This window comes from Bicyclus anynana, chromosome 23, assembly GCF_947172395.1.
Source record: "Bicyclus anynana chromosome 23, ilBicAnyn1.1, whole genome shotgun sequence".
Classification (NCBI taxonomy): Eukaryota; Metazoa; Arthropoda; class Insecta; order Lepidoptera; family Nymphalidae; genus Bicyclus; species Bicyclus anynana.
The window spans coordinates 4,021,693-4,042,071 of record NC_069105.1 but is presented as its reverse complement, the minus strand read 5'-3'; the positions used below and the strand labels follow the sequence as shown (position 1 = coordinate 4,042,071).

General features: G+C 36.8%; 1 protein-coding gene across 3 annotated transcripts in view; it reads left to right on the top strand.

Annotated features, from left to right (window-relative positions):
• The first annotated feature begins 208 nt into the window (after positions 1 to 208).
• The window catches only part of LOC112048469 (cytokine-like nuclear factor N-PAC), an 85,822-nt gene continuing 65,651 nt past the window's right edge, over positions 209 to 20,379 (top strand). For 2 of the 3 annotated variants that reach the window (XM_024086000.2, XM_024085999.2), the window contains exons 1-7: positions 209 to 330; positions 419 to 455; positions 871 to 953; positions 10,463 to 10,589; positions 14,662 to 14,817; positions 16,177 to 16,377; positions 17,631 to 17,804. In XM_024086000.2, the coding sequence (XP_023941768.1) occupies positions 296 to 330; positions 419 to 455; positions 871 to 953; positions 10,463 to 10,589; positions 14,662 to 14,817; positions 16,177 to 16,377; positions 17,631 to 17,804 (813 nt within the window). In that variant the 5' untranslated portion in view covers positions 209 to 295. The remainder of the gene's footprint in view (positions 331 to 418; positions 456 to 870; positions 954 to 10,462; positions 10,590 to 14,661; positions 14,818 to 16,176; positions 16,378 to 17,630; positions 17,805 to 20,379) is intronic. The other variant, XM_024086001.2, reaches the window with a different exon arrangement.

Here is a 20,379-nt window from a genome sequence, read left to right as displayed (position 1 = left end):
GAAATAAAACCGTTTCGTCTACAAAATTAAACAAAATGTCACAAGCCGCACAAGGTTATAATTTTTTTTTTAATACCTGGCTTAAGATTACCTCAGAGTCCTGCTGGTCTTGTCTTAAAGCGCCATCTATTGAGCAAATAGGGAATTAAGGAGGCATATGCAATTTGTACTGAGGTCGTAATGTACAGACTGATTACACCCTGGCTGTTTGTTTCATCCGCGGAAAAGTTTACGTTGGTCTAGATTGTTTTTGATTCAGTTCGTCGTGGAAATCGGAAAGAAGTGGACGTACGTCATGTCTGTCGCATACAAACTTGGTGATTTAGTTTGGTATGTTGCTAAAACTAGTTACAGAAAGCTATAAATGTGTATTAAATAAGATCTAAAGAAATTTGAGTTATATTTATTCTTGTTTCAGGGCGAAAATGAAGGGGTTCAGCCCTTGGCCTGGCCGGGTGAGTTTCTCGATATGCTATTTTGTCGTTAAAAATGCTTACTCAAGATTGTTAATACCGCTAAAGAGGTTCATCTTAAGCACCAAATGTGATCTTTATCCATTTAAAGTAATTTAGAATACAAATTTTAGTAGTAGCTGCAATGAGCGGGAAATTTTCTTACAATCAAAATTGGACGCTATGTGTGTCTAACGTCGATGAACTCTACAAGCATCACGTATCTAACTAATTGAGAATTATTTGGAACTGTTTGAAGTTGGACAATAATATTATTGCATGTAAACAATCTTTAGAACCTAATTCCTATTAGTTGTCACTGTCGCTCAATATGAGAGTTATGGGTATTAAAGAGAGATAGCGCACGTCTATTTTGGTGTCAAAAGATGCTATAATGTAACCCATGTCCGTTTTCCAGGTTGCAGTGCCGACTCCCGAGTTGAAGCCCCTGAAGAAGGCTACAAATATCCAGTGCATTTATTTCTTCGGGACTAATAACTAGTAAGTATTGAAAAAAATATATCTTTTAAGAAAACTTAATATATTGCAAAAAATTCAACCAACCTCATGAAACTTAATGATGGGACCACTATAAGAGTTACCAAGCAAATATGAAAGCACAATAAATTATGAACATTTATAAAAAAATATATACATTACTTGCAGAAGAACCTTCTTGTCCTCCTTTTTTAAAGTTGGTTAAAAACATGCAACATCAATTTTACGGGTCATCGCAATCTTGTACAGTGAACAGCATACTAAAGAGTTGTTAGTTAAAAAGTAGATATAGTAAGATTCATATGACATCTCCGAAATAAGGTGTGGGTACCCCTGTGGATAGGTCATGCACAAATCAATGTATCAGCATGATTAACACAAGATATTTGGAATAATGTATTTTAGTAACTTGAGTAAGTTGACAAAAAACATTGGTACGCGAAAGAGGGATGGAATCTGAGCATTCCATGGATTTCCATGTGGGTATTTTCACACTTTGCCACTATGTTGGATGTTGTGCGTAGGCCCTCCTATGGTGGTCCCTGCAGAACTCATTAGAGCTAACAAACCTCAGAAGCTTAGCAAGCATCCCAGGTCATCAAACACCTCATGGATTATTGCAGAAGAGTCTAGGCTGGGCTATGTTCTGATACTCCACCAGATCTAAGCATAGTATCTTCTTACAAGTAGTGTTTTTTTTTTCATTTAAAGAATATTTGCCATATTTTTTTTTTAAACATAACCAATATTCCTATTCCCCTCCAATTAGTCGGGAAAGACTGTGTTCATAGTGAGTATGACAATTGACCAACGGGGGGGGAATCGAACCACCACCCCTCGGTAATGAGTCTGACCGCTCTTAACACTGAGCTATTAAGGCTATAAATCAGTGTATCAGTGTATTTTCCTACATGCATACTCTGTACAGAGGTTTGTCAGCATTTGTTTAATAAGTTCTGTCATTAGATAACTGTTTTACGTTTAATATGATCTAGCATAAGGTTAAACATCATTTGTGTTAGCCCATGACTTTGCATGTGACAGCATTGTCTCTCTGTGAAGCTATGTTTTGTATTCACTGTAAACCACTTATAGACTAAGAGCCTGTGTACCCCAGACCTTTGTCATTTTATAAAAGCTGAAAGTTTGTCAGCTTATGCTCTTACTATAAGTATGGTAGAAATTATATTCCTAGTCGCCAGTCACTTAGCTTCTCGGCAACCCTATTTCATTTGAAACTTCGTAGGAAGGATTCGTTAAACTTTGAAGGATCTCTAGCGATAGGTTGCCATGAAGCCAAGTGTCTGGCAAATGGGGATATTATTTCTCATATTATGTCAATAAAAATATAAACAAAATTATACTTTATACTTAGATGTTTGAGGGTCTGGTACCTTAAAACCTGCTACCTCACAAAGCCACCACTGTCCAAACTCCATAATTGGCTACCATACTTATGATAGAAGCATGAGCTTTTATAAAAGGATGAATGGCTGGGATTCACAAGCTCTTCTATTGGGTATCTGTCTATACTTATAATAAAACTGTAACTGTAAAATGGCTAATTCTGTACGTCAAAGATATTAAAAAAATTTAAATGGTAGTAATAATCAATACTGTAGCCAAAAATATATATTTTTTATTTTTAGTCTGTCTGTCTGTCCATCTTCTTATTGACCAGGCATCACGCTGAAACTACTGGATTAATTCAAATGAAGCTTCGCATAATTTGAGACTATAATACAAAGGAGGTTATAGAATACTTTTTGCTTGCATATTAAGAGGTTATAGTATACTTCTTGCTTTGAAAATATAATCAGAAGGAGGTGAAATAGGGGTTGAATGTTTGTGTGGAAAGTCCTTTATTTTTCAATTACCAGAAAAATACTAAAAATAATGTAATTCAATATTTTTCAAAACTTCACCCATATAGAAGTTTTTTTTTAATACAAATTGTTCATATATATTTAAAATTTTCAAAATAATATCTATAATACGAGTATCTACAGATTTTGAACTGTTCCAGTAAGATTTTTCAATTTTTTTTTTGTTCATCAAAGATCATAGTATAAAGTGGAATTTTTTTATATTTTTTATCTATGAAAAATGTTATCTCCATTCGCTAGGCCAATTTAAAATTATATAGTGTTTTTTGAAGGGTTTCCACAAAGCTAAGTGACTGGCGACTGATAATGTAATTTCTCATAATATGCAGAGGAAAACATAAAAAATTATACTTTAAACAGTTGAGGGTCTGGATCCTTAAAACCTGCTACCTTCCAAAGCCAATACAATCCAAACTCAATAATTGGCTACTTTTATTACTTATGGTAGGAGCATGAGTTGACAGACTTTCAGCTTTTATAAAATGACGAAGGTCTGGGGTATATGGGCTCTTTGACTATTGCGGTTTCTACACGGCATCGTACCGGAACGTTAAATCGCTTGGCAGTACGTCTTTGCAGCTAGACCTGGACCACTTAAGAAAACCTCAATCAGCCCAGCCGGGGATCGAACCTAGGACCTCTGTCTTGTAAATCCACTAAATCCACCGCGTATACCACTGCGCCACGGAGGTCGCCAAGTATAGATAAAATTATTAGTGGACTATTTATTATATGTAAAACTCGCGATAATATAAATAGAAGAGGGTGAAATAGGGGTTGTAATTTTACATCGATCGTCCGCTAGTTTTAGAAAGGTAGTCAAATTCTGACATGATGACTGGGCCCACCTTGAACCCTTTAATTAAATAAATTTATTATTCAAATTTGTTTAAAAAAAATTAAGTACCATTGACTTCATAACATAAAGTACCCACAGTTTCTTACATGTGGTTTTTGAGTAATGGCTAAAATCAACACCGCACGGGCTTTGCACCGACTTCAAAGTAATCAGTAGGTAGAAATAGAAAACACTTTAAAATCTTATTCTTTTTCGCTTTTTAGTTTCGTGGGTACGTTTAAATTATTTTAGATATTTTAGTGTTTATAAGAAATTTAATTCATATTAAATTTACCCTATCATCCCCCTCCGAAAGTGGAAATTATTAACACGCTTATATTAGCTTTACTTGTAACTATGTATGTAAGAAAATCTTGGAATCTTAATTTGACCCACTTCCCGGTCTTCGATTAAGATGAAATTTTGCACACGCTCTGATTTCTGATGCCAATACATGACTAGCTAAGAAACGTCATTACAAATCCAATATGGCGGCCTCCCCAAGATGGCGGACTGGCTGTTTGGAATCCAGCGGTTTGCTGTCAGGTATACGAAAAAAATATTCAAGTTACTTAAACCCAATATGGCGGACGTCCAAGATGGCAGACAGGCTATTTTAAATGCACCACTGTGATATGGGTTTCAGGCGTGTTTTTTTAGTTTTTTTAAACTATTTATTTATTGTTAATGCTTTCTTGTTGGTTGGATTCTTGAATCTATACTCCTATACATACTAATAAAATGGTGGTAAAGTTCGTGGTATTGTGGGGGTAATCTATGAACTTAGCCATGTTATTTGGGTGTAACCGCGGGGTGTCAGCTAGTCTTTAATCATATTTGTGAGGTTGTAGGGGCTAATCTCTGGATCTACTTAACTGATTTTAAATATTTTTTACCAATAGAAAGCCACGTTATTTGTGAGTATCATAGGCTATATTTCATCCCCGTATTCTTATGGGAATGAGAACTACGCGGGTGAAACCGCGGGGCGTCAGCAATAGCTTGGCAAGTTTTTTGATGACACTCCCGTGATATGCGGGCGACGGGGAGGGAAGGACTGCGCGGGTGTGAAGTCGTGCGCTCGGGGCCGAGGCTGCAATTGGGGTGCATCAGTTGTGGGTTTATCTGTCATCGCTACCCGCTTCCCGACCCTCGCAGACCATCGGGAGTGTTACAAACGAATTGGCCAAGCTATAATAATGAATATCTAGATTAGATAAGATTCAGGATATGGCCAGTTTTAGACTCTACTCACAGAACTGCTGATAAACTGCCGATTACAATACAAACGCGATAGGCACGACATCGTATCGCGTCGTGTAAATTGTATTAGTTTCATGCATTATCGTACCTTGTAAACGTAGGCGCCCACAGATCCGCATCGTACGTTACAGACGCATCGTACCTGAGGCCTAGTTCGGACTACTTTAGTATTTTAGTCGAGTACGAACAATTTTTGGATTTACCGCCCAAAAATTGTTCGTACTCGACTAAAATAGTAAACTAGTCCGAACTAGGCATAACGGATTGTATTATTCTTTGTATAGAATGTCATACAAGTGCGTCTACTGATCCGCATGGTACGGATCTCACGAATCTACGATGCGTCCGATACTCAGACCAATTATAGAAGGACCTGTATCGCACTCGTGGTCTGAGGTCCGATACGTATGAGTACAATGCGAATCTGTGGACACCTACCATACAACTATGGTTAGATGTCGTAGAAATCCACGACTCGATATCTCTATGTGTATCACATAGCGATACAGTGTGTCACATAGCGATACAGTGTGTTACATAGCGATACAGTGTATCTCATAGCGATACAGTGTGTCACATAGCGATACAGTGTGTCACATAGCGATACAGTGTGTCACATAGCGATAGTGTATCACATAGCGATACAATGTATCACAATGTAAAGGGCCCGCCACTTTTTTTTTTTCTGATTGTGTAAGTGCAGTAGGCTCCTTATGGGACCTCAGTGACGCCACCGGGGGGTTCGGGCGAGCGCAGAAGCATGCCTGATGAGGCCCGAAGGCAGAAGCAGAGTAGATGGGCGGAACGACTCTCTAAGCGCGTCTCCTCTGAGACTCTGACCTCGACTTAGAGGGCCGTTCGGGAAGGGTGTTTTGGCCTGAGTGTATCAGTCCGGGCGCCCCCGAGATTTTGAGTTAAAAAGCCCACGTCTGGGTGACGTCAGATATCGGGGACCTCGTCTTCGCCGGCGAAGACGCTGTGTAGCTCGTGTTTGTGTTGCCTGGGAAGCATTGTCGTTCGTTATGTCATCGTCAGGATCGTAAAGGACGAAAGGGCCCGCCACGCACTGCTCGAGTGGTGTGTGAAGTAGGCAGAGACGTCGTGTGGCCACGTTACTCCTGCTGCAGCGTTTCATGCCGCTCGTCCTGCCCACCGCTCCCTGTAGTCGGTTTTTCGGACTAACTAGTACGGGGCGTAGCGATTATTTGCGTGAGTAGAGCATTGTGTGGATAAGACAGACATGCAAACAAACACAAACACACGGTTTGTTTGTTCGCATTGAATAGGCTGAAACTACTGAACCGATGTTTGGAAACTACTATCCCCGAATCTCAGAGGAGACGCCCTTAGAGAGTCGTTCCGCCCATCTACTCTGCTTCTGCCTTCAGGCCCCATCAGGCGATGCTTCTGCGCTCGCCCAAACCCCCCGGTGACGCCGCTGAGGTCCCATAAGGAACCTACGGCACTTACACAATCAGAAAAAAAAACTATCCCCGAGTGCTGTGGACTATATTTTATCCCCGTATTCCTACTGCAACGGGAACGCGGGTGAAACCGCGCGGCGTCTGCTAGTACGTAAATAAAATTGACTTGTATAATTTTGAAATTAACAGCTTTTCATTAAATGCATAGGTATAAACATATGGACGGTAATTATTTAAAAAAAAGCAATTTTTCATCTGCATGTCTGTCTGTTAGTTCCGCGTAATCTCTAAAATAACATGATCCATTTTGACGAAACTTTCACAGGCTGATAGCTAATCCGGACCCGGTCAAGCTTTTACTCATTCCCTACCACTATCCTATCCCTACTTACCAAGTAATTGACGTTATCGAGCGCCGAGCGGGTAAAAATGATAAAACTATTAAAATGACTATTAAAAAGCATTTTTGTATGTATTTATAATGCCACATAATAAAAAAATAAAATGAATTTTTTTTTTTTGGGACATCCCTTATCACTTAGGGGTTTGAAAAAGAGATAGTAGACGATTCTCAGACTTGCTGAATATGCTGAAAACAATTTCATAAGAATCGGTAAAGCCGTTTCTGAGGAGTATGGGAACGAAGGAAGGGGTTGCAGCCAAGCGCTCGTATAACACACTAATCACACTAATATTTTAGTATAATAGGCGAAAGTTTGTGTGTATGTTTGTACCTCCTTTACGCTGTAGCTACTCAATCGATTTGGCTGAAATTTGGAATGAAAATATATTTTAGCTTGGTTTGACACATAGGCTAGTTTTTATCCTAGATAAATCCATGATTAACGAAGTCGCGAACGTCCTGAAGTATAATATAAAAAATATACAGGGTGTCCCGTAATTAATTGATAATACACAAATGATAGATACATCAAGAAGGTAGTGGGAAGTGGCTGGATGAGGAAGGCGGAGGATCGTGTGTGGTGGCGCGCTCTCGGAAAGGCCTATGTTCAGCAGTAGACGAATACAGGCTGTTGATGGTAGATACACAAATACTGCATATATATTTATGTATATACATACATAAATACAGCAGCGCCTTGACAGAACACAAATACAAATCATGATTTCATCCCTGTCATTGACGTTCCTAGAACTCGTATTCTCCCGAAGTATGTTTCCTGATTCTTAGAACCTGGCCATTTTTAAGAAAAGAGTCATCATCATCATCCTCAACCCATATTCGGCTCACTGCCGAGCTCAAGTCTCCTCTCCGAATGAGAGGGGTTATGGTCGATATTTTCTTAGAAGTCTTATGAACAAAACAAACCCGTCTTGTCACTAAAATCACACATTTCACTTACGTTATACGTAATTTCTAAAGAACAAAGTGTCTAAATCCTTTATTATACGCGTACAGTACGAATTACACCAAAAACTACACCGAATTTACGATTTATTCACATTTATTTTCTGAAAAACAAAATCACAACGAGATTAATTTGCACAGCTTAACTACGATTACGGCAATTTGACATTTCGTTACGCTAGATTGTCTATGAAAAGCAAGGATGGGTAAATAACATCGAGCGTTAACTTATCGATAAATGATAATGAATGATTCTTTAATAATTGATATGTTGTTAGTTTAAAGATGGAAAATTGATATTTTATAATCATTTTATTTTAAAAAATAGTTTTTTAATGAAAATGTTATACAATAAATATGCTCACGTTATTCTATAGCGTAAAAGATATCTTACGAATAGTAGCATTATTCAAACACTGGCATGGATAACATTAAGTTGTAGCTGTAGAGTAATAATTATGAAGAAGGGTAAATGAGTTTTTTTTTCATGGAAACGCCGTGCTCTATAAGACTTTTCGTAATAATTAACTTTTTTTCTGACTATTTTACATATTTCAAAAATATACATGCAGGGCAGAGTCTACAGTTTTAGTTTATTCAAATACGGTTACCTATACTGGGTGTAAGGGGCATGCTAACGAAAACTTAATCCAGTGGTTCAGTACATGATTTTGAGTCTCTCAGCGTTGAAATTTTTTGTCGGTCTTTTCACGATATTGAAATTTTTTTTACAGTTTTTTTTAACTAATTACAGCTTAGAAGTACTTATTTCATCTATCTCAATACGATTTTTAATAAAAATCGTCAAATCAAGATTTTTAACAAAAACTAGCAATGTAAATTTTATTTGCGCGCGATCAGCTGTTTTGCAAGAGGTCAAATAGGCAGGTCACGACTAATAGGTATATATACAAAGTCACAAACAAACTGCGCGACGTTGTATTGCCGACCGCCGCCGGTGCCAAGGAAAATAATTGCTATCTCTCTCTAACCTAAGCCACGCGGCGCGGTTAATAGGTATTTTCAAAATATTGAAACTATTATAGGTCCTTTCGCTAGACGCTACGCTATTTTTTCTTTAGTTCGTGTTCGGCGGTCTGTTGACAAACAAACCAAAATTCAAAAACTTTTGTGTATGTTTTATGTTCTGTTAGTAGTGATTTTCTGTAACGAATACTCATACAATTGTGTCGTTTGTATTGTGTGTGTTTGTGTGTGTTGACTGAGAAGTCTTGAAATGCTTAGATCAAATCAATTTAGTACTCATGAATATCGTACCTACTACGACGACATAACGTCTCGTAAACGAGAAACAACCTGAAGTAAGTTAACTACCTGTACCTAGTTAAAAACTTGTAAAGTATAAAAAATAGGTATTAGATAGGTAAGTGTAGCCAGCCGATTTGCTGTCGATGCGTACGTACCTACGTGTACGTACGCAGTAGATTGCGGAGCGTTGTTATCGCATTATTCGCTGTACATTGCGTGCTCAAAATAAAAACGTAATTGGTATTTAAAATATCGTTGTGGAAACTAAACTTCATGCAGTTTTCGGTATCATGTCCCTTACACCCAGTATGTACGTGGATACGTGCACACTTTTTTGAAGTATAAGCAAATCTTGGACGTTAGTACGTCCCCAAAAGATTAAAGAAAGAGACGGCCGCGTGGCGCAGTGGGTAGTGACCCTGCTTTCTGCATCCACGGCTGTGGGTTCGATTCCCACAACTGGAAAATATTTGTGTGATGAGATTGAGATTTTTGAAGTGTCTGTGTGTATTTATACATTATATAAGTGTATATGTAGCGTATTTATACATTATATATTTATATGTAGTATATAATTGTATATTAATATTATAATATCAATTATCTTAGCACCCATAACACAAGCTACTCTGTATGCTTACTTTGAGGCTAGATAGTGATGTGTATTGTTTAAGTATATTTATAATAATAATAAAAAAAAGATTACCCCATTTCTTAACCACGCGTACCCATAGGCATAAACCGTGCACCGTTCACCGTTTGTGACACGTGATATTTAATTTCTTAAAATGCACACAAGCGAAAAACGTTACTATACGTTCCCTTTTAAGATAACGTAGTATAGTAACGGATATTTTAGTTTAGGTATTTCAGTTATAACGATACCTACTTGATATCGTTCCGATGCCCGCCGTTAACTTCTCAACCCTACTGATTGTCTTTGATTCATAGTCGGCCATTATTGTTGTGTAAAAAAGTCATCTAAGAAAATTTCGACCATAGGTTAGGAAATAGATCTTAAATTGTGTTCCTTATATCGCATCCTTATATTATGACCTAGCCAAACTTATTCATTGATAAATATAATGAAGTAGCTTACTAGTGAAGTGCCGAGTGCCAGTTGCAATATCTCGTAAATATCAACATACATACCACTACGATTAAGTATTTTAAAATGCAAGGCGTAAAGGAAAATATAAAAAGTTTTTTTTTTAGTTGAAAAAATTTAGTTATGCAGTATGGCTCCTATAAGTGGACTTCTCAACACCTTGAAGTTATGGGAAATCCGCAACAACCTGTATATATACAAAAAAAAACACTGTTCATAATGAACTTCCGAATAGTAACGCCTGCCAGTATTCAATAGGTCAAGCGAGTCAATTTCATATAATTAAAAAATTAAAAATAACTATTCATTGTTCATAATAAACTTCCGGATAGTAACACCTGCTTGTATTCAACAGTGCCTGGATCGAGGAGCACAACATCAAGCCGTACCACGAGCACAAAGAGCAGTTGATCAAGTCCAGCAAGACCGCCGCTTTTAAAGAGGCTGTGGCCCAGATCGAGGAATACATCGAGCACCCGGAGGTGGGTTTCACTGTTTGTATTCAATAGCGAGTATTTTCTGGATCAAACTACGTACCTATCATCATTCATCATCATTAACAAACTATATTCTTTAATTTGTTATTTTTGAATTAAGATAATTCTTTGGTATGCAGGTTTCCTCAGGATGTTTTCCTTCACCGATTGAGACACATGATATTTAATTACTTAAAGGCACACAACTGAAAAAGTTGGAGGTGCATGCCGGATTCGAACCCAGACCCTCCGGAATTGGAGGCAGAGGTCATATCCACTGGGCTATCATGGCTCAAACAATGTACCTATCATCATTCATCATCATTAAAAACCTATAATGTTACATTAATAATCGGCTCATTGTTGAGCACTAGTCTCAACAGGTTAGGCTAATAACCATCACGCTGGCCCGTACATGGCCGTGGCCCATAACAATTATATAATTAGAAATGAAGGTAGAAAACTTATGTCATTTCAAACCTAATTTATTTAAAAAAAAATAAGTCGGGTTTTCCTTCCTGACGCTATAACTCCAGAAAGCACGAACCGATTTCCACGGTTTTGCATTCGTTGGAAAGGTCTCGGGCTCCGTGAGGTTTATAGCAAAGAAAATTCAGGAAAAGGTAGGGGTAGGGTAGGGGTAGGGTAGGGTAGGGGTAGAGTTGGGTAGGAGTAGTTGAAAGTTTACATCCGCTAGTTTATTTTAAATTACGATTTTTTTTCTTATAAAAGGTTATTCCAAAGATATAAATGACATCTAATTATTCTAAGTTTATTAATCAAATTCATTTTCTTTAATTATTTATTATATTTTTCTTTCATTAATATGACTCGATTTAAAAAAAAAATATCCTGTAAAAAAACCGAAGTGTTCCATCCATCTTCCAAGGTACTTTCTACTCTTTGTAGTTACAAAGTTGCTGGTATAAATGTATGGGAGATGCTGAATTTTCAATACAAGAAAGAAGTGTGCACATTCCCACTTTTTTCTTCAAAATGTTTTACAATATCTACTTACTTGCGTATATTAGCCTCAATTATAATTTGTTTGTTGATAAACATTGCACATCGAGTTTGGCTTTATTGTAAGTGTAAGTACACACGGGCGCACGCGACAGCCATCCCCGCCGCCACCTGAAGCTAAAACCATAAAAAGAACTTGTACTCTGTAAAACTAAAAAAAAACTGTGTCTGGCAAGTTCGTTGATAACACTCTCATGATATGTGGGCGACACACTGTGGGAGAAACACTCGTGCTGTCTACTCGTGCCACGTTTTTTTTTCGTGTTGAGTAAGTGCCGATGGCTGCATGTGGGACCACTACGACGTCACCGGGGGGTTGGGCGAGCGCAGAAGCATCGCCTGATGAGACCCGAAGGCTGAAATAAAGAAAGAGGAAGGAACGACTCTAAGGGTGTCTCCTATGAGACTCGGACCTCGGCTTAGAGAGCCATTCGGGAAGGTGTAACCGTGGCCTGAGTGAATCAGTCCGGACCCCCCCGAGATCGTGAGTTAGAAAACCCACGTCCGGGTAACGGGTTATCGGGGACCTCGTCTTCGCCGGCGAAGACGCTGTGTAGCTTGTGATTGTGTTGCGGGAAGCATTGTCGGTCGTCATGTCATCGTCTGGATCGTAAAGGACGTTTTTGGGACGCAACTGCTTGAAGTTAGCGTTAAGGTTGGGAGTGTAGTTGCAGGCCTCAACCACTAGTTGGTTGGGATGGATGGCAGCTCTGTCGACATAGTTTCGAGAGAGCTGTTTCATGTAACTAGCTATTGAAGGTAAATCTAAGTCTCTATGGAGGTCGTTATTGCGTACAAACCACGGTGCGCCCGTGATTTGTCGCAGAAACCGGGTTTGCAATGTTTGGAGCGGCTTAAGAGTCTTTATGGGTCGGCGGGCAAACACTATACTAGGGTAGGTTAAGATCGGACGGATCGTGGTTTTATAAAGCGTTAGCTTTGAACGGAGGGACTCGTGCCACGTGCTACAGTGGCTAATTACGTCAAGTGGCATACAATACTTTTCCTACGACCATGATAAAAGAAACAAAAGAATTAATAAAACTTGGTAAATAATATATACTCGTAATTATTGACGTTGGACAAGGCCTCCTAGATTTAGTTTCATGTAAGGAATTTTTGTAATCAATGCCATGGAACTACATATTTATTTATATAAAATATAGAAAAAAAAAAAGTCATTGTAGCACGGTTTACCCGTGTGGTAATGAACGACCTGTAGGAATGAATAGCTTTGTGATATGGTTTGAGATTTTATATTGAGTACATTACGAAATGGGAGTAGAATAATAAAAATTTTAATAAAAAAAATACAACCGACTTCAAAACCTAGAAATGGCTTAAATTAAGACAACACCGGCTAAGCACCGCCTTCATACTGATCAGCAGGTAGCACATATTATGATGTTATTTTTCGCTTTTTAGTTTAGTGGGTACGTTTTTAGGTTTTGAAGTCGGTTGTATTTTTTTTATTAAAATTTTTATTATTTTTCCATTTTTAGTGTAAAATTTCATCTGAAACGAATACATCAGACCCCTAATGACAGTCACAACCCATCTAAGTAGAAAGTTCTCAGCAATACGAATTAATCAAGTCCATACACAAGGTAGTTACTGTAAACTGTTAAGGAGTTCCTTTAATTGACCTTGATCTTCATCATCAGACCCCTAAATGACAGTCACAACCTATCTATGTGGAAAGTTCTCATTAATACAAATGAATCAAGCCCAAACACAAGGTAACTGCTGCAAATCGCCGAGGAGTTCCCTCGTCTGTTTTATGGCTCCATCATTAGATCGATTTTAAACCTTCATGAAATTGTAGTGCTTAAAAGTACTAAATGGAAAAGTTTACGAACACAGTAGACACCCATATAATTTTCGAAAGTTCCCCTCAATTTCTCCAGGATTCCATCATCAGATCTTGACATGATGGCAATGGGACCAAATGGGGACTATACCGTTTCAAACAAAAAAAGAATTTTTGAAATCGGTCCAGGCGTCTTTGAGTAATCGGTGTACATACATAAAAAAAAAAAAAAATACCGACCGAATTGAGAACCTCCTCCTTTTTGAAGTCGGTTAAAAACGGTATTTTTAATGCATTTCTTACAGTGTTATCAAATTATAAACTCTTAGGTAGAATCGTAAGGATGTTTAATAACGCTGGTGCTAACGTCGCAAAGACGACTAAGCTGCCATTTTTGGATACGCCACATTTTGATAAACTGCTTCGTTGTACCTGGGTAATAACAACATTATTTTATCTTTTCCCTAAAGAAATGTAGTGAATTGAACAAATGCCTGAATTGGTTCAGTGAAATAACAGTTTATAACGTAACACTGAACTAAGCAGCACCTGGATTGTTTGCCGGGCACCTAACCTATACTAAAGCCATATTATACCCTCATTTTTAATTTGTTGGTAAACAGTACTCCTCAAGTATGGCTTTAGTATAACTCTAGATTTTTACAAAATTTATTTACGGTGACTAGTGCAGTATATGTTTCGCTTAAAATGCAAGCGCGCGTAACTGGAAAATATATGCGATAAAAGTGTATAGTTTCAAAAATAATTTTGCTTTTTGTAATTTGAAAGTATACGCCACTATTGTGCGACACGCAGTCCTTCCCCTCCCGTCGCCCGCATATCATGGGAGTGTCATCTACGCACTTGCCAAGCTATAGCTATATATTTTTATTTAGATGATTTTTTTTCTAAACTAGAAAGACACGTTATTTATGAGTGTCATCTGGTACATTTTATCCCTGTACTAGCTGACCCCGCTCTGTTTCACCCGCGTGGTTTTCGTTCCCATAGGAGTATGGAGATAATAGCCTGTAGCCTTCCTCGATAAATAGGCTTATCTAACACTAAAACAATTTTTCAAATCGGACCAGTAGTTCCTGAGATTAGCGCGTTTAATCAAACAAACAAACTCTTCAGCTTTATAATATTAGTATAGATTCTCACGGGAACGGTACCTAAGCGTGTGAAACCGTGGGGCGTCAGCTAGTTTAGGTATAATTTTAATCGCCGTAATATTTGTCGTAGAAATTCGGAGACTTGGACGAACATGTCCGCAACCCTGAGGAGGACTTCGACAAGTTGAAGAGCGAGGGCACCGAAGAGGAGAATACCTCCGATGAGAAGCCGGCGGAGGAGGAGGCCGCCACGCCCGAGGTGAAGAAAAAGAGCTCCACGCCCAAGGTAATAGAGTCGAGAGTTGATTGCATGACTCCGTGTGTATTGGTTGATTGCATGAGTCTAACACAGGTAATATAAGTTACATTACTAACAATGACATTTTTTATGAAATTAAAAAAAAAAATTTAATAAACTTTAGTAAATTATTAAAACTCCATCCATCCTTCATTAATATTTGACTCTAAACATCAGTCTGTCTGTATTTGTTTAACTAACAGTTTTTTATTCTCAATGACAAGTTAGCCCTTGACAAAAAAATAAGTAATTTTTAACAAATATAGTCTCCGAGCCAGTAACAAATTTTATTAGCACAGGCTCATAACATGTACAGTACTTTATAGTGTTGTTATAAGCAGCCTAAAAATACCTGTGGGTTGAGGAGGATTGATTCCTCCTCAACCCATAGGTACATGTTAAAAAAAATCTTTTCAGTCATATTGTCCTGATTAAAACAATATTTTAACGATTTACCGCCAAGCGATTTAGTGTTTCAGTACGATGGTAGAAACCGTCAGGGGTATAGCTAAAATAAATGTCAAGGGCTGACCTGTCATAAATGAAATAGGTACAACAGCATCGGGTGTGCTTTAGATACGAATGAAGTTGGTTCGCCCGATCACACTTTTCGTAAAGATCGCGTTACACATTCACCAACTGACTTCTCTCAAGCATGCATAAAAAAGTTTTACTAAAAAAAAGAAAATAAAATCTTTTTAACATATTTCAACTTTAAGAGCCTATTTTAGCATAGCATCGCCGCTTTTTAGAGTAATGCATTTTTGAAGTGTGTTAAATTTTCATGTTAATTAGATTTTATTTTTCTGTTTTTAGTGTGCATAGTGACCGTAAACGCAGTATACAGGATGTCCCGTAATTTATGATGTAGCTGCTGTAATAAAGATTTTAAAGATCTGATTAAAAAAATAAAAAAAAAGATTTTTGTTAAAAATAACGAATTAAATTACTAATGTACTTTAATGCTACTTATAGAAATAATGTGTGTAATAATGATTTTTCTTACGTTAAGATGACCTTATTAAAAAAAATGTATGAAATTGATTGTACCATTATTTTAAAAACTTGCACAGTTACCGAGGCTTGTAAATGAATATAGAACTTATCTCTACTCTTTGTAGTTACAAAGTGGCTGGTAAAAAATATACGGGAGGTGCTGAATTTTCAATACAAGATTTTTTTATTAAAGTGAACACATTCCAACTTTTTCTTCAAAAAGTTTTACAATATCTGCCTACTATCTTAAATTTATCTATTAGTGTAACTAACACGATTTTCTTTTATATTTATATTTATATAGATGTTAGCATTAGCAATATGGGTACTGATGCATTTTGATATTTATAGATTCGTTTGGGCATTTCAAAGGTGAAGTCGGCGAAGCGCTCGTCGTCCGCCAGCATCAAGGCGACGCCGCGCAAGAAGGCCAAGCCGCTGTCGCGCTCCTTCACCGACTGCGACCTGGCCAACGAGAAGCCGTCCATGCTGAACCACTCCTTCTCCAAGAAGTCCAGCCTTCTGCATCGCCCCTCCAACATACTGAGGCCTGTGAGTGCATTACGTATTGCTATCCCTTGGATTTACACACGGGTGTGCAAAAATCTGTTGTTTCGAGCATAAAAATCTCATCAATCAATCTCTCTTCAATAAAAACCTCAATATCCTATAATACGATAACATAAAATTTAAAATTATGAAAAACCCCTGAAGGTCATGAAATTATTAATTATACTCTTGATCAAGTCTTCAATATTCTCTTTCAGTGCAGTTTCATTTGAGACCCCACTCGAGTATATTTGCAGACATTCGGTTGTTCTTCCCCACTTTCGAACCCCAACTTTTAAACAGCTCAAACATGTCTAAGAAACATGTCTAATGGTTTTCATCAAACATTAGCATGTTTCTTAGACATGTTTGAGCATGGTTTTGGTGGAACATGGTTTTCATCAAACATGTCTAAGAACACTCGCCCGTAAGTCACCTTTCATACAAAAAAAACTAAATTGTAATCGCTTCACACGTTCGGGAGCTATGGTGCCACAGACAGACAGACACGTCAAACTTATAACACCCCTTTTTTTTGCGTCGGGGGTTAAAAAGAAGTTCCATACTCTCATGTATATATGTCATTTTAGAAACTGAAATTAACGTTTTTTTAATAGAATGGGAGGTTTTAGAGGGTCGCATTTTCATAGCCCAACTTAAATCATTATTTGAAACTACCGGATCAACGAGGCAGTTAAAAAAATTGTAAAACGGTTGACTCTCTAGCTAGACCTGCAACTTCCTAAAAAGTTTTTCTACCAATAAACAAATTTAAATTGACTTGATACAATTTGAGATTTCTCGAAATCTGAAAGTTTGAATGGTTCAAATCGTATAGTAAATCTAAATATGATCAAATTTGGTAGTTATACTGAAAAATAATTTATAATATTCAATTTTTCAAAAATATGGTATAAGTCAAGGAATAATAAATTCACAAGAAATCAAGATTCGCACTAATCTGACGAAGGATTTGGGAGTTTAAAAAACCCTTTTTCTAACATTTTCCTTAACGTATCGTAAAAACAAATGGCCGATTTTGACAAAATTGGCGATTTTTTAGGTTTTTTTTTTTAGAACAGCAACTGGCTGACTGATCTAGGATTTGGGAATAAAAAAACCCTCTTTAAAAAAAATTTTTAGAACTGGAATGGCTGTTTCCAAGTTTACAAATAAATTAATTTACTGTAGAGATTTCTCAAAAGTCTACTGTTCTACTTTATTTAATTAAAACTGACCATGTCCGGTGTGACCAGGAAACCCCACCGCTGGACCTGGAGAACGTGTCGGAGACGCTGCTGGAGAAGAACATCAAGGCCAGCCAGATGAAGTTCGGCTTCCTCGGGCTCGGCATCATGGGCGGCGGCATCGTGAAGAACCTGCTCAACTCCGGACACAAGGTGCTCGTGTGGAACCGCACCGGCGCCAAGGTTAGTGCTACTTTAGTATACTGATTCTTCTTATACAGGGTGCTCGGGAGTATTTCCCATAACTCCGGACCGGATATAGGAGCCGAACTGCATAACTAATATTTTTTAACTAAAAAAAAACATTTGTAGAATAATTTATCTATCTTTATATTAGAGTGTATTGGTTATCAATCCACTCTTGTTCTTTATAAGCGAAAACCTTTAATTTCTAATGAAAAAAGTTCAGGTAATTAACTCCCAGAACGGCTAGAGACAAAAATATATGGAATCTTTTTGGGTTCTGGATGTACGTACGTACAAAAACAGAACCGTTTTATAATCACATAGCTTTTACCCGCAACTACTTTTATAAAAAAAATACTATTAGATACGTAGTTTTTGTTTTACTAATAATGATAAAATTGAAAATTTTTAAACCCCCGAATGTCATTAAATTATTAATTCAATTATCGGTCAAGTCGTCAAAATCCTCTTTCAGTGGGCTTTCATTTGAGACCCCACTTGAGTATATTTGCAGACATTCGGTTGTTCTTCCCCACTTTCAACCCCCACAACTAAACGGCTCAACAGATTTTTATCAAATCAAGAACAGTCGCCAGTAAGTCACCTTTGATAAAAAGAAATCGCTTCATCCGTTCGGGAGCTATGCCACATACAGACAGACAGACATGTCAAACTTATAACACCCCTCTTTTTGCGTCGGGGGTTAATAATAAACAAAATATTAAAAAAATAAAGGTCATTTCTAGTGTCACCATAGCAGTTTGTTTTATTCCAGCCATATTATTAAGACAAACTAAGAGAAATTACCATGTAATTATTCAGAATATTACTATTTACGTGTTAGGATAACTGATAACGTTTAAAACACTTGAAGCATTTGAATGCATTATTATTTATCTCGTGTTAGTACATAGATTTGCGTTTGACTGCGATCTTGTTGGGTGCTAAATGATACAGCGCTATGTACAATGTGAGAGCGCGTGGGGAATTTAGGATGTGTGCTTAATACCAAAAAATATGGATTATATTTTTAACTGCCATATTTTAATTAACATGTTATTTATACATTTTCTTCTAACGTTGACGTTGAATTCTTAATTTACTGGTGATTTACGATTTAAGTTTTTAATTTTTTTTTAAAGATTTTTATTAAAAGAAAATTTTAATTTAAATTCGTATCACGCCAGATTGAGTTACAAACGATCATCTCTCTCATCTATACTGCTATATTATTTTATAAAGAGGTAGTTTGGAGTGTTGTAGGAGGTAATCTCTGGATCTACAGAACCGATTTAGAAAATTCTTTTGAGCCACTAGAAAGCCACGTCACTTGTGATAGCCATATGCTATTTTTCATCCATTTTTTCTCACAGTACTTATTATCGTTATAGCTAAATAAAGATTTTGTTGTTATTTTAAACTGTTTGCTAAAAAGACGATTCTTAATTCGAATATAGGTATAATATACAGAATATGAAGAAATTTTATATTTTTTATAATATTGAAAACCTCCATAGGTGTTCCCCTATAATCATTTACGGCCAACATCTGATTATGGAAACCAAGACAATGCCCGATTTAACTTTTCAAACTATTCTCAATATTCAACTTCAAGCTATAATAAGTTTCCTAAACTTTTTATCAAGCACCTGCCTGTAGTTGTCTACAGTCTCTTGGACCACAATGGAAGGTGCTATTTCTAAAGTGTAAATATATATTTAAAACGATTTGTATTAAATATTACGATATGCTTGGACTGAATAAAACGACGATTTCAAATCTTTTCCTCCCGAATTCGATTAATATACCGAATTGGGTACTATTATTTTAACTTCTTATATGTATATGTTTAATCTTGGAATTTAAACTACAGAGCCGATTTTTATAAATAAGATTATTCGATTCTTTATTGCAATCCGGGTTATAGCAACAAAATTACATTCAAAAATATTACTTGACAACTTTTTTATAATTTCCTCCTGATTTACAACTCTTCTGTTTGTTAACGTTTTCTATGGGCAATGTTAATTTAATATTCACACAGTTAAAAATAATTATACATGTATTTATATATTGGTCGGTTACTTATAGATGTCGTCCCTGCCTTTTATAATGTTGCTATGTGTTGGAAGTTGAACTAATAAAATATTAGCAATAGAATGGGTGTTTCATTTATAGAATAATCACTGACCATCAGCAGGCTAATTCACTAACTTTGACGTATGTTAGTTGACTTATAGAATTGAGATTCTAAGTAACTATACTATACTAACAAATAACCAACCTAGTGAATACGTCAGCTGGTGTTTTGTGATCTTTGTGAAACGCATAACCATTACAACCAATATAATTTGATTATTTTTTTAATACTTATTTTTTGCATTAGCAGTGGTGTGCACCAGGTTTTTTAACTAGGGTAGGCACTATACATACAGTTTATACGAAATAAAGAAATCCTCCGATTTAGGTTCATAATGAGTCCTCAGGGTAGACAGTACATTTTTGTGTCTATGAAGTGCACGCCACAGTATTAGTATGATTTAATTTAAACAGAAGGCATGTAGTTTTCCTA